This window comes from Furipterus horrens, unplaced genomic scaffold (genome assembly GCF_987537825.1).
Source record: "Furipterus horrens unplaced genomic scaffold, mFurHor1.1.pri manual_scaffold_5, whole genome shotgun sequence".
Classification (NCBI taxonomy): Eukaryota; Metazoa; Chordata; class Mammalia; order Chiroptera; family Furipteridae; genus Furipterus; species Furipterus horrens.
In genome coordinates this window covers 158932329-158946525 of record NW_028327175.1, presented here as the reverse complement: position 1 = coordinate 158946525, position 14197 = coordinate 158932329, and the positions used below count along the sequence as shown (strand labels likewise).

Here is a 14197-nt window from a genome sequence, read left to right as displayed (position 1 = left end):
TCTCTTGAAGATTTTAAGGCAAAACACCTAAAGTAGGACTTCAGATGATATACTTCTATAGTTGGGGGAGGGGGTCAGTAGTAGGGGGTCGGTAGATCAATATGCAGGAATAAAAAAACAGAAGAGGGTTTAATTTACCCTGAAAATAAGCAGTATTCTATTTGCTCAGGCCAAGTGAGAATTTGTGCCAAGCAATTACACTCATTTACAGTGCCTAGCACACAGATGACTATGTGGTAAATATTAAATAAATGCTTGTTGGTTGGTGAAAAATGTACATGGCAATGTTGTGTACTACACACAGGAAACAGAAACTTGAAGAGATCAGGCAAATTAAGAAGCAATGTAAGATTTGGTTCTCCATGTCAATAATATTTTCAAAATACACACTGGGAAACAAGTGAAATAAAAATTTGCCACATTCATAGTTCAACATGTTTCTTTTTGAATGCTAAAACTTTATTTGCAGAAGAGCTATAGATTAAAATATTAAATAAGTGCACAAAATATAATTTTAAAGACCAGTAGTTTTATTGCTTATGTCTTCTTGAATCAAAAATGTTACTTGCTCAGGTTGCTTACATTTACAGTAGCAATATATCACTTGAAACCTTTAACACATAAGGACTTATTTGCTAGACTAAAGCTAACCCTTGAACTTTTAGCAATGCTATATGCTTTTAAATTAACCCTTTTAAATACTGTATAAAGCTCATAACATGAATTGCTAGTCTATAATCAAATAGGTTACTACTAAATACTCATCAGGCAAACTATTGAAAATGAAGAAAACATGCATATTCCTACAGCTCTTATGAATGTCAAAATTAAAGATGATATAATAAAAATTTGGGATTCAGCAATTGTAATTTGGCTGTAAGATTTCAATGGCTTACACATTTTAAGATTAACTCAAACCTCTAAACCTTTCTTTTGGAAAGAAAAACCACACATTTTAAAATAGTATGTAAAGGAAAGTCTATTTAAATTATAATGGATCATAGCTGTCAACTTCAAATAGTGTCTTTCTTCTTAAGAGCTTAAGTTTACACACTGGAGCAACACCACAAATGCAGATGCTACAAAGGGAGCTATGAAGAAAAATAAATTTTATTCACAACACTTTGCACATAAACTTTTCCTTCTGCCAATCTGCGTGGAGTTGAAAATAAAGGATGCTAATATGCACATTGTGCAGCACATCTAAAAAAGAGAAAACACTTTACTTGAGTGAAAATCCATTTACTGAAAGTCTGGGAAAATTCACATCCACTCTACTCCAAATTTACTTCTAAGTGACAGAAAAATACTATATGAAATGGAAAAAAATTAAATATGATTTAATCAATAGCTGATTACCTTTAAAACTTTGGACTTCTTTTCCCTCTGGGGCCTCTTGTTTTCCTTTATAACCTAAAAAAAAGTCAAATTGCAAAATGAGCTTCCGTTTAAAAAAAAAAAATTAACTCCCACCCCCTAAAAATTTTTGGCTATTTCTCTATAAAACTACTTATACCATTTAATATCATCAACATGTTTGCTAAGCAGAACATAAAGAGCTTATGTTAAATGTATACTTTAAAAGTCACTAAAAAAAAAAAAAAAGACTTGCATAAAGATGAAGTAGGGAAATACCCTTTTTTCCCCTTAAAGTCTGTCTTAATTAGCCTCTGCATTCTTCACGGCGAAGCCCACGAGGTAGCCATCTTGCTTGCTTCTGCAGAGGAAGCCTCTACAGTGGAACAGTTCTGCAAACTGCTTTTTGGTATTATTATCATGGTGTTTAAAGGCAGCCCTGGCCTGCCAGCACTGTAGAAGTGCTGGGCATGCCTTTTGCAAAAACAGCCCCACAAAGAGTGCAGCCAATGGCAATGCAGAGCTTAGCAACTCCAAAGTGATCTTCTCTGCCTAGCCTTCCTAGACAAAGGATCTCCTGTGCAGGCTCTGCTCTCACCACAGGACACAGGCAGCCACAAGCTGCGACATGGAGTTCGCTGCAGAGGATCTGGTCGCAATGAATTCATAGGAGGCTTCAGCAAAAACAATGCACACAAATCCCCCAGGTCTCCGCCATCAGATCGATGGCGAAGTCTCCCTGATTAGTAACCTCTTGGTGGATCCGAGGGCAGGTCTGCGGTGGGAGGAGAAGAGGGGGGCTGTGCAGCGCTGCCTCCAACATACAGAAGATATAACTGAGCTGGGGGGAAGGCAGACGGTATTTGGGCTTGATGAAATTCTGGAAGGTATTGTGCATTTTTACTTTAAAAGGCAAGGCTAAATATTGGCGATATTTAAGGCAGGGAGGTTATGTGAGGACAGTGGAGGCTCAGCTGTTGGGCTGCGTGTCTCATTCCTCCGGAACCACACCTCTCTGCAGCAGGCGCTTTGCCCAGAAACACAGCAATTTGATTTCTGTCAATAAATGTCCAATGACAAAGGCGGGTTTAAAAAAATAATAAAGCCACTTAAAAGGCAAAGGACAGGATAAAGACAAGGAGTGGGAGGAGAAGTTTTCAAAAAAACACTTGCCACTCTCGCTGGAGAGAAAATATTTCTCCCTTTTGCTCTGAACATTTCTGGTGACCTTCATTTCCCAAAGAAATCTCTCCCTCATACCTTTGGGACAAAGAAGTCCCTTGGTTTTGGCCTCTCTATCTCCCAAGATCAACTGTCACTGAGCATCCCTCTGTAGAGATGCTAAGCAGGTTAGCCCCATGTGGAGCCTGTCTGCATGCCAGGCTGATGGTCAGAGAGCTAACCACTTCCTAGGAATGAGACCTGAGCCAGAAGTGGAACAAGCAGCCACCCCCACACACACCTGGACTGCTCCCGTGACCTGGGTGGTAGGTGCTGGGAGAGCTTGGCCCCATAGCTGGAACTTGCCAGATCCTGGGAATGGCAGACCCAGAGGACTTTAGCTCCCTCCCTGTAACTCTCTGGTGATGCAATAATGGCAGTAGAGCAAGAACCAGTACAGCTGCTGTGAGCTGGCGAGTCTCAAGGTCATTGCCAAAATTCACTGCTGAGGCCGGTCCCAACTCCATCCTTGCCACCTTGACAGCTACACAGATCTTGGGAAGCCAGCCTCAGCTCCATCCTCACAGGGCCAATGTTTCAGCAGTGCAACTGGGGGATTGGTGGGAGGGGCAAAGATGGGTTTTCACTTGCAGTTGGATTCAGAACAGATTCCTACAACCAGAAATTGGGATGGCGAGAAGTCCTGTATTTCATCACCCTTGATTCCTAGCCTTTCAGTTTGACCCAAAAGCATGCTTTCCATCTTGGAGTGGGAACTCCAGCATGCATTGTTATTCCATTTTAAACTACCTCTCCTTCACCCACCCTCAAAATTTTTAACAAATATAAGAAGCAAGCCTACTATAGCAAAACTAATGGATTCTGACCTAACCACACCCATCAGGGTAACATCAAGCGCACGGAGCCCACACTGAGAAGCTCTCTGGAGGGAATGAAGCATTCATGAGATAGGTAGAAAAACAGGATCAAACACAACAAGATTTGAAAATGGGTGCAAGACATTTTCTTAAAAATAGGTGCAAACTCTACAATTCTTTTTCTTTGGAGATTTTCTGTGGTAAAATATTGTAACATAAAACTTGCCATTTTACCATTTTTAGGTGTACTATTTAGTAGTATTAAGTACATTCACAATATTGTACAACTACCACCGCTCACCATTTCCAGAGCCTTTTTATCCATCCCAAACAATAACCCCTCGTTTGTCTTCTAGCCATTGCTAACTTATATCCCACTTTTCGTGTCTACCAATTTGCCTATTCTAGGTACCTCATATAAGTGGTATCACGCACAATATTTTTCCCCTTTGTGTCTGGCTTATTTCATTTAACATAATGTTTTTAAGGTTCATCCATGTTGTAAGATGTATCAGAATTTCATTCCTTTTTCAGGCTAAATAATAGTTCATTGGGTGTATACACACCATTTGTCCATTCTTATGTTGATGCACATTTGGGTTGTTTTCATCTTTTGGCTATTGTAAATACTTCTACAAAAATGGGTGTACAGTTCTGGCCAAGTGGCTCAGCTGGTTGGAGTGGCATATTACACACCAAAGGTTGCAGGTTTGATACTCTCTCTCTCTCTCAAATCAATAAACACATCCTCAGGTGAAGTATCTATTTGAGTCTCTGCTTTAAATTCTTTTGAGTATATATCTGGGAATGGAAGTGCTAGATCATAATTTTGTTTAATTTTATGAGGAACTGCCAAATCAGTTTTTTAATCCTTACCCAAGGACATTTTTCATTGCTTTTAGAGAGGAAGGAAATGAGAAGCATGGATTGGCTCCCTCCCATATGAGCCCTGACTGGGGATCAAACTCATAACCTAGGTATGTGCCATGACCAGGAATCAAACCTACAACCTTTCCATTACAAGATGATGCTCCAACCAACTGAGCCACACTGGCCAGGGCTCAAAACATTTTCTATAGCAGCTATGCCATTTTACATTCCCATCAACAATGCACACAAGGATAGCCCTGCATTTCTTAAAGTGCCGTGCATTTCAGCCACAGATTATGCCTATCACTCCAATACTTAAACATAATTTTAAAAAACATTTATTTATTGATTGATTGATTTTAGAGAGAAGGGGGAGAAAGAGAAACACCAATATGTTGTTGTTGACTTATTTATGCATTCATTAGTTGTTTCTTTTTCTTAATTTTTTAAAATTTATTATGAGTATAGAGGGACTGAAAAAGAGAAAGGGAGAAAGAAATATTGATTTGTTGTTCTACTTACTTATTCATTCATTGACTGCTTTTTGTATTATGCCCTAACAGGATCAAACGCTCAACAATGGCATGTTGGAACAATGCTCTAACCAACTGAGCCACTCAGACAGGGCAATAAGATTGGTATTTTATTTTATTTTTTACTAAAGATTTTATTTATTTTCTTTTTAGTGAGAGGGGGAGGGAGAAAAAGAGGGAAGGAAACAACAATGCAAGAGAGAACCATTGATCAGCCCTGCCTCTTGTCTGCACCCCAACCGGGACAAAATTGCAACCCAGGCATGCACCCTCACCCAGAATCAAACTGACCTTTCAGCCTGCAGGATGCTGCCCAACCAAACTGCGCCACACCAGTCAAGGCAAGATTGGTATTTTATTTTTAAATTATTTTTATTTGTTTAAGTATATTTTGATTATGCTGTTAAAGTTGTCCCAATTTTTTTCCCCTTTGTGGTATTTTAAATCATCACTATATTAGGTATGCTTTTTGCAAAATATGTTTTGTGCCTTCATAGATAAATTTATGGAAAGTTTCAAAATTCTACTTCTCTTTCTAATCATAAGAAACTCTGCCTGCGCCTGAAAGGGGACTCAAATGTTGAAAAAAGGTTACTTTCAGGTAATAGCTGATAAACTTAGTAATCAACGTATGTAAAAAGCTATTGTTTCAGGAACTGGAGGTATGACCCACCTTGATTCCAGGAAACCATAAACTGTTCCACCTTTGTGCCTGAGGACTACTGCAAGCAATCAAGACGGTATCTGAGCCATTGTACTCCAGGGTGGGACAACCACCGCCAGGGACACAAGGACGACCGCCCAGGGCACAGGTGAAAGAATGCTGCAGCTTTTATCCAATTAACCTTTTCCCTGAACTCCAAACCCCTTACCTACACTTTTCTTTTCCTTATAAAGAGCCCACTTACAATGGAATTTAATACGGTCTGTTAGGGTACAAACCCACCCTCTTAGCTCCCGGACCATTTGAATAAAGCGCCCATAAAGATTCAGTCCCTGTCTCTGCTTATTGGGTCTGGTACTGACAGGCAGCACAGACAACGGCTCTGCCAGTTTCACTTCTATACCTCTCTTCTTTGCTGCTCTACTGTTGTGCTGGGGAGAGTCATAGTTTTTGCAGTGATAAATTCATAAAGATATTCTAAGTACCATCTTTTGTAAACTTCTGATCAATAAGAGTAAGGAAAAGAAAGCTCATACTTTCACAATTCTGATAGAGATCTTAAAGTTTAGTTTTGGTTATTCCTTCTGAGACATAGGACCCTGGAATACTAAAAATGGAGATATTCCTCAGTGATTGAATCAGTAATAATAGTCTTGGTATACAGTAGTCCCTCTCTATATCATGGTTCACTTATCACGGCCTCACAGTATCGCTGGATTTTTAAAAATATTTATTTATTGCGGATTTTTCACTATATTGTGGGATTTTGCAGTACTGTATACGTATGTTGTTAAAGTTACATAGGTTTAGGAGTGTGGAATATGCTTAAGAACATAAGTAGTGTTTACAAAAGTGTGGAAAAGGTTAATAAGAGAGTGGGAAAGGTTAATAAGGGACTGGGAATGGTTTATAAGTGTGTGGGAAGGGTTTATAAAGCCTTAAAATATATATAAATACTAAAATAAATGTAAGGTTCCTACTTCGCAGATTTTCACCTATCGTGGGGGGTGAGTGGGCGGTCTAGAACGTAATACCCGTGATAAGTGAGGGAATACTGTAGACAGACAGCTAATCCCCTCTGGCAGCCTCTCCCTGGTTTCCCTCCTCAATTACTTCCCTACGGCTTATCTACAGTAGCCTTTTTGCCCTTCAGGGGCCAAGTCTACCTGGTGTCCACCCTATTCCCTCTAGCAGTTCTGCTCACCGCAGATAAAATAACTGCTCTTCAGTAGCAAGAATTAAGCAACAATTGAACTAAAGATCCTCAACAGTTGCCAAGTGTCAATCATTGCCAGTGAGGTGAAACATAGATAAAGCCAGAGACTCATGGGGCTAAAATATCACCTCTCCCCAATTTCAAAACAATTCTTAGTACTAACTTGAAATTGACAGGCCTAATCCCTCTATTTAGAGTATAGATCCATTAATTTGGAGAGAAAGCCAGTAACAGCATCTACAGGTTTTTGTCAAAAACAAAGAAATCACAGAGGCTGCTATTTAGAAAAATTTCTCCTTTTGCTTCTTATTATTGAAAGTCTACCCTGATTATTTTATAATCAATATGCATTTTTTAAAAGAAGCTCTGTACCTTCAGATTATATAATTCATGGCAGAACACTGTCAGATTAATTTAGATTGTGTACCTGTTGTACCCTCAGTTCTGGAAAATTTAATTGTCTCATCATGAAAATGTATTGTTTCACTGAGAAGCTCAAAGAATTTTACACACACACACACACATACAATTTCTTTCTGAGAAAGTTAGATCTTGGTATCTTCTAAATTTAGCTAAATCATACTTAAAATTATTGAACAAATCCTAAAACACTCCTCTGTAGGGAACCGCTCCTCGTGGTTTAGGGAATTGTAGCCCCAGCCTGAACATGACCTGCCGCTGGCACTCCAGCTGTGCTTGTCTTTAAGTCTCAACGTAAGGCTGCGCGTGAGACATAACTGAAAGCCACTCAGAGTGTTTCCATGGGAAGTGGATTTAAAGAATGCTTATTATGATTTAGAACTTGTGCTGCTTTTCTTATCTTTAATGTAACATAAATAATCTCTAGCAAGGAATGTATGAAACCTTGCACCTAATGCCAATGCGGCATCAAGATGTTTAATAGACCCTGACACAGACTGGCCACTGTGCCCTCTGTACTGGTACATGTAATCTGTTATTGTCTGTCAACTGTAATCCAAACTCCTAAAAGCTATTAATGATTCATGAATTTTGACCTTGTTATCTCCCATGTGTATCCTCCTCAATAAAAGGTATGAGGAAAGGAGGTCTGATCGCTCGCTGTTCTCCCCTAGAGAGAGCAACCACCTTCCTTCCCCTAAACATAATAGTGTCCTGGATAGATTTGTTCCGCCATGGTCATGAAACCTCTGCTGGACAGAGCAGTTTCCAACCTAGCCTAAGGTGTTGGAGGCAACCCTGCCTCACTCCTCCACATCCAAAAATGCTTTCCTTAAAATGTTAATCAATTCCTTTACAATGAACTTCCCTAATTTAACAAGTAAAAACCCTGCCCTGGCTGGTGTGGCTCAGCAGATTGAGTACTGGTTTGAGTCACCAGTTCTATTCCCAGTCAGGGCACATGCCTGGGTTGCAGGTTGGAGCCCCAATTGGGGGCATGCGAGAGGCAACCACACAGTGATGTTTCGCTCCCTCTCTTTCTCCCTTCCTTCACACCTCCCTTAAAAAAAAAAAAATAACATCTTAAAAAATAAAAACCAAACCCTTACAACAACTTAATAATGAAACTTACCATCTCAAGACAGACAGAAAAACATACACACAATTATGATGTGATATATAGAATGGGGAAGAGCCCAGAAAGCCACAGTGGGCAGAGACAGCTTCTGAGAGGAAGTGTCATTTCCGGTGAAACCTAAGGACAGGTAAATAGGAACTGGTGAAATATAGATGGAGAGAGAAAGGTATGTGTCCCAACAGAGGCAACATGTGTAAGGACACTGGGAGCATTGTAGCTACTGGAAGTCATACACTAGTATGGCCGTGAAGGGTGCTATGGGGAGAAAAGCATACAAATATATGTATTACCACTTAGGCAGTCAGGCTGGTTCATGGTGCAGGCATATGAAAAAAAATAACCAGCCTTTAATCTCTACCATTTCAGTTTGAAATGTTACCTTTTTTGGTCCTTTCAAAAGCCAACAATGATGCTCCTGTTAGGCTGATCATTATAAATATCAGCTATCTTCTCAAGGAAAGAACTAAGGAGAAGTGATTAGTTTGTCGCAGGGCTCAAAAGCCTTGCTTTCAAGGTAGAGAACACTTCATGTTAACTAAATCTCCTAATCAGAGAAAGGTTTGATTTTGAGAACGAGTGTATGTATGTAAGATGCTTTTGTTGAAATAACATTAATTATTTAAGAAGCATTAGTTCTCTAGTTTGTCTTTTTTTAACTCGTTAATTTCTCTAGTTTTTTTAAACTCATTTGCTAGAGTCCCACACAATCTATGGAGATGTAAAACTTGTCTGTCTAGAAATAAGTTACTGTTTGACCTGCGTAATTCTGTACTGGACAGATGCTTCTATGTTTGGAGTGAGGGATGCCTTTTCTTCATTCATTCTTGAAGGAGAATAGAGAATACCAACTATATTAGGAGCACTGCTTAACATCTGTGGGATCTCTGACTTAATGAATAATTTTTTCCATGGGGCTTAACTCAAAAGAAATAAATTACAGTTTTTTCAGGGGGGAACCAAAAAAATTTAAAAAATTGTGAATGAGCCCATAATATTTATAACGGAATGCCTAAAATTAATTTTTTTCCAAAGACTTCACTTTTCCTGCTATCCAAATGTTAGGGATAAAGAAGCAAGCCAGTGACCCTCAAACCAGTAGGATAATTAACAGATGAATCATGGAAAAGGGGCGAGGAAATGACATTCCACAGCTCCTAACACATATCTCTGGGATCTAAAGTGTAAGAAACAAGGAAATAGTGACTCCCAAACCAGTAGAAAGATAGTCATCACCAGACAAAGGGAAAATGGGAGAAGGGAGTTGACAGTATTAGCATATTTACAAATAACAAAAGGGGCATCCTGAAGGAGTAAAGATAGTCATCACCAGACAAAGGGAAAATGGGAGAAGGTAGTTGACAGTAGTAGCATATTTACAAATCACAATAGGGGCATTTAGATAATCACGTTAGATTGTAACTCTGGAGTAACCAGTAATGGAGAAACGGGGGAGAAGGATGGGAGAGGGGGAAGGGAGAAGGACGGGAGAGGGGGAACTCATCAAATTAGTATAAAACCAGTTTTCTTTGTCTACTTTGCAGACACATGCCCCTGGTTGTCTGCGTGCCTGACTCTGTAGACTCGTGAATAAACGAGCCTCTCTTTGCTGCTCAAGTCCTGTGCCCTGGTGTGTTTTTTGGTTTTTTTTTAAATAATTTATTTATTTGTTTTGTTTACTTATTTTTAGAGAGAGGGGAAAGGAGAAAGAGAGGGAGAGAAACATCACTGTGTGGTTGCCTCTCACCTGTGCCCCCAAATGGGGACCTAGTCACGTGTCGTGACTGGGAATTGAACCAGTTACATCTGGCTCGCAGGCCTACGCTCAATCCACTGAGCTACAGCAGCCAGGGCTTTGTCCAGGTGTTTTATTGCGAACATTTCTCACACAAATAAGTATTTAATGGGCACATTAGCTCTTTTTGAAAAACAAGATTGGTAAATGGTCCTTGATGTTCTTACTAGAGACATTTCTTCTGCATTTGAAGGGGATCCTTTGACTGTCAGATGTAAATCTCTTCAGGAATACCTTGTAGGGTGGTCAGGAGATATACTTGTAACAAGAAAACAAAAAGGTTGTTTTTACCACAGTCCATCTTAGAAATAGATAAGGAGCTTAAGCTCATAATTGTGTTAACCATGCAGATTTAAATGAAAAATTTGCCTATCTTTATTACAAATATTTTAGCATAAATAATTATAATGTTTCCATAGGTGCTTTTAACAGCTGATTAAGAAAACCCAATTTTCCCCATAATCTGTTTTATTTACCTGACTTCCAAATACTTATTAAGTGGGGACATTAGCTCTTAATGTTTAAAGTTAACTAAATAAATGTTTGTACTACATGTTTATAAACTATGACTTGACATTTTTGCTGCCCATAACATCAGTTTCTCCAAGCATATCATTTAAGAATATGTCAAACTACATTCATTAATGCTGTAAATTAATAGTTTTTAACTTTATGAACATATATACCTTTATTTTTACAGGACTACTTTTGCCAATCATCATCATAAATGAAGTGTTAGTGGGTTTTGAGAGGATGAAGAATCACGACACCCAACAATTCCCTTAATCACTAACGATGCTTATAATAAAATAAAATTCCTTTAGATGTTTAGAAAACTATTATTTCCTCCTGGCCTGTTCACCTCAAAATAGTGTATTACATAATATCAAAATTATTATCTTCTACAAGATCAGTATCTCCCTGGTGGCATCCAAATTCCAATGATGTTATTAACTATGGGACCTTGAGCAAGTCAACAACCTGTAGACTCAGTGAGGAACAATAGCGACATTAGGATTTGATGCCCTAATGGCTATGAAAAGATGTGGCTCTTGACCTCCAGGTGGTTTATGAAGCAATGTTGAGAATGATGACTGTCACTAATTGAGAAAACTATGTACGAATAAACAATGTAATAAGCAACTAAAACTCATTTAATATAAAAATTGGAGGTATTCAAAAAAAAAAAATTGGAGGTATTCAAGCACACAATATTTTGGGACATTGGAACCTCTCCCAGATAAATATATTAACAAGATTTCTGCTAGGGGGAAAAAAAGAAAGATTTCTGCTAGAGTTGGGCCATATTATTTCCATCATACCATCAAAACACAATTTTACATTTACTAGTTTAAAAGAATAAGAAACTCTCACTTCCAGTGATAAAAGAAATAATAATTTGGAACAACCATCCTACTGAAGATAATTAGAAAAGCTACATAAAATATATATCTTTTAAATATCTTAGAGGCAGGCACAGAAGAGTGAAAAATTAACATTACAGTATAGAATTACCAAACCAGGATTCAGAGCAGAATGAGGTCCAGGGAGAATAAAAATGTTTTAAGTAAAAATTTAAAACGGAGAGGAAAAGTTAGAAAGATGGTGAACGAGAAATGTAACCTTGAAATTAAAATACAGGAGCAGTGAAATTAGCATACTCAAAAGCGTTTAAATATTTGATTCATTTTCAAAATGAACCTATAAAATTCTTACACGTCTCTTTCTCAGTTTCACGTATGCGAAAGATAGCAATAACCTTAACATGACTACCCTCAACCAATCTACCTCTTGGTCCCACACCCTTTCATCCTTCAGGTTCTTCACATTTTACTGTTGCCCTAGCTAAGGGACATGGTGGCTAAAATGAGCACATGTCATCCCAGCCAAGGGTTCTAATCCCAGACCAACTGTGTTGTCTTAGATAAATTACTTGGCCTCTCTAGCCCTCAGTGCCTTACTTTATACATTGGGGAAAGATTGTATATTTCATAGGATTGTTGTAAGGATTAAATGAGATGATGAGCACGTCAGTGCTTAATACAGTACTGGGTAATTAGTAAGTACTCAATACCTGATAGTTACTATTAACTTCTTCAATTATCAAAGTCTACTACATACCAGTCCCATATCTATGATGATCAGTATTATTCAATTCAGTCAATATTTGTTTGGTGTCTACCAAATGACAGGTACTGCACAGTAAGATAAATTAAGGGTAAGAAAAAAAATTCTAGCTTCTTCAAGCAAATCCAGTGAAGTTTCTACATAGTAAAAACTAAAGCTCATTTGTAACTTTGAAAAAAAAAAGATTAAACACAGCAATAAGAGAAAGAATAGATAGAATTCATCGAAATGGAAAACTTTTGTGTTTCAAAGAGATTACAAGAGAGTGAAAAGACAACTCTTGGAGATAAAATGTTTGTAAAAACATGTGATAGGGGCCTAGTCGGTCGGTTGGCAGTTGTCCGTCTCGAGAGATGATGGTGTAGCTTCTTAAGAGTCTATCTGCACCGCCGAGAATGGCTGTGCAGTCCGACTCGGGAGTGACACGGTATCTGTCTCCTCCCGTGTTGAATCGACATCTTGCGATGACGCTGGAGTGTTCTCTCCAGTGAAGCTGAAGCTACAGAGCCTGGGCAGGGTGATATGGAGGGTCTGCTGTTGCCCATGCAGCAGACCCCCCCTCTCTTCGCAGCTGAAGGATCCAAGGGGAAAGACGGAGTCAATACAGCTTGGCTTCAGGTGCGCCGCAGGAGTTGCCGGTGTTGACTACAACGTCAAACCGCCTTAGGGACTCCGGCTCCGGATTTTCTGTCGGGGTTTACTCCCTTAGCCTTTCCCCTGAAGAGGTATGCCGCAAGGCAGCGGAGGTTTTTTGGAATCAGAGTTTTCCTTCTCTGATGTGCCCTGACTGGAAGATCGAACCAGCGACACTTAGCTCGCAGGCCGACACTCAATCCACTGAGCCAAACCAGCCAGGGTCATAGGGGCCTAGTATCCAGAAAATATAAAGAGCACTTGCAACTCAACAACAAAAAGAGAAATAACCAAATTTTAAAATGAGCAAAGGACTTTGCTTAAGGTTTGAATGTTTGTGTCCCCCCTAAAATCATGTTAAAATCCTAACACCCAATGTGGTACTTTTAAAAGGTGGGACTTTGTAAGGTGCTTAAGTCATCAGGATGGGAACCCCTGAATGGGATTAATGCCTTATAAAAAAGGTTTCAAAAGATCCCTAGCCTCTTTGATCATGTGAGGTCACTGTGAGAAGGAGCAAGCTATGAACCAGGGAGAGGTCTTCACCAGAATTCGACCATGCTGGCATCTTAACTTTGGACTTCCCAGACTCTAGAACTTTGAACCAAGTATTGATGCATGCCAAAACAGGGATGAACCTTGAAAACATTATGCTAAGTGAGCCACACACAAAAGACCAAATATTGTATGATTCCATTTATATGAAACGTCCAGAAAAGGCAAATCCACAAAGAAAAGCAGATTAGTGGTTGCCAGGAACTAGAGGAAGAATGGACAGTGAGTGGTTGCTTAATTGTATTGGGTTCTCTTGGGGGTTGATGAAAATATTCTAGGCCCTGGCCCGATGGCTCAATTGGTTGAAGCATCATCCATTACACCTAAAAAGGTTATGGATTTGATCCCTGGTCAGGAGTGTACAGGAGCAACTTAATTGATGTCTGTCTGTCTGTATGTATGTCTTTTTCTCTCTCCCCCCTCTCTCCCATCTTCTCACTCTAAAATCAATAAACATCCTAAGATGAGTATTTTAAAAAAAAAAAGAAAGAAAGAAAAAACTGTTCTAGAATTAGTGGTGATGGTTGTACAATCAGGTGAATATACTAAAGATCATTGAACAATTTATTTTAAATGTTTTATGCCCTCATTCATGTGACTCAATTGGTTGGGTATTGTCCTGCAAAGCAAAAGGTAGCAGATTCAATTTCTGATCAAGACACATGCCTGAGTTGCAGGTTCGGTCTGTGGTTGGGGCTCAGAAATTAAGCAACAAATGGATGTTTTTCTCCCTATTTTTCTTTCCCTTCCCTTCTCTCTAAAAATAAATAAATAAAAATCTATTTTTTAAAAAAGGGTGTTACGATATGTAAATTAAATCTCAAAAAAAATTTTTTAAAAGAAGAGATTAATTG

General features: G+C 38.9%; 1 protein-coding gene across 1 annotated transcript in view; it reads right to left on the bottom strand.

Moving 5' to 3' along the window:
- TET1 (tet methylcytosine dioxygenase 1) overlaps nt 1-14197 on the bottom strand; it is a 117391-nt gene that overhangs the window by 86177 nt on the left and 17017 nt on the right. Inside the window, exon 2 of the mRNA XM_090278112.1 lies at nt 1360-1413. Within this exon, the coding sequence (XP_090134238.1) occupies nt 1360-1413 (54 nt within the window). The remainder of the gene's footprint in view (nt 1-1359; nt 1414-14197) is intronic.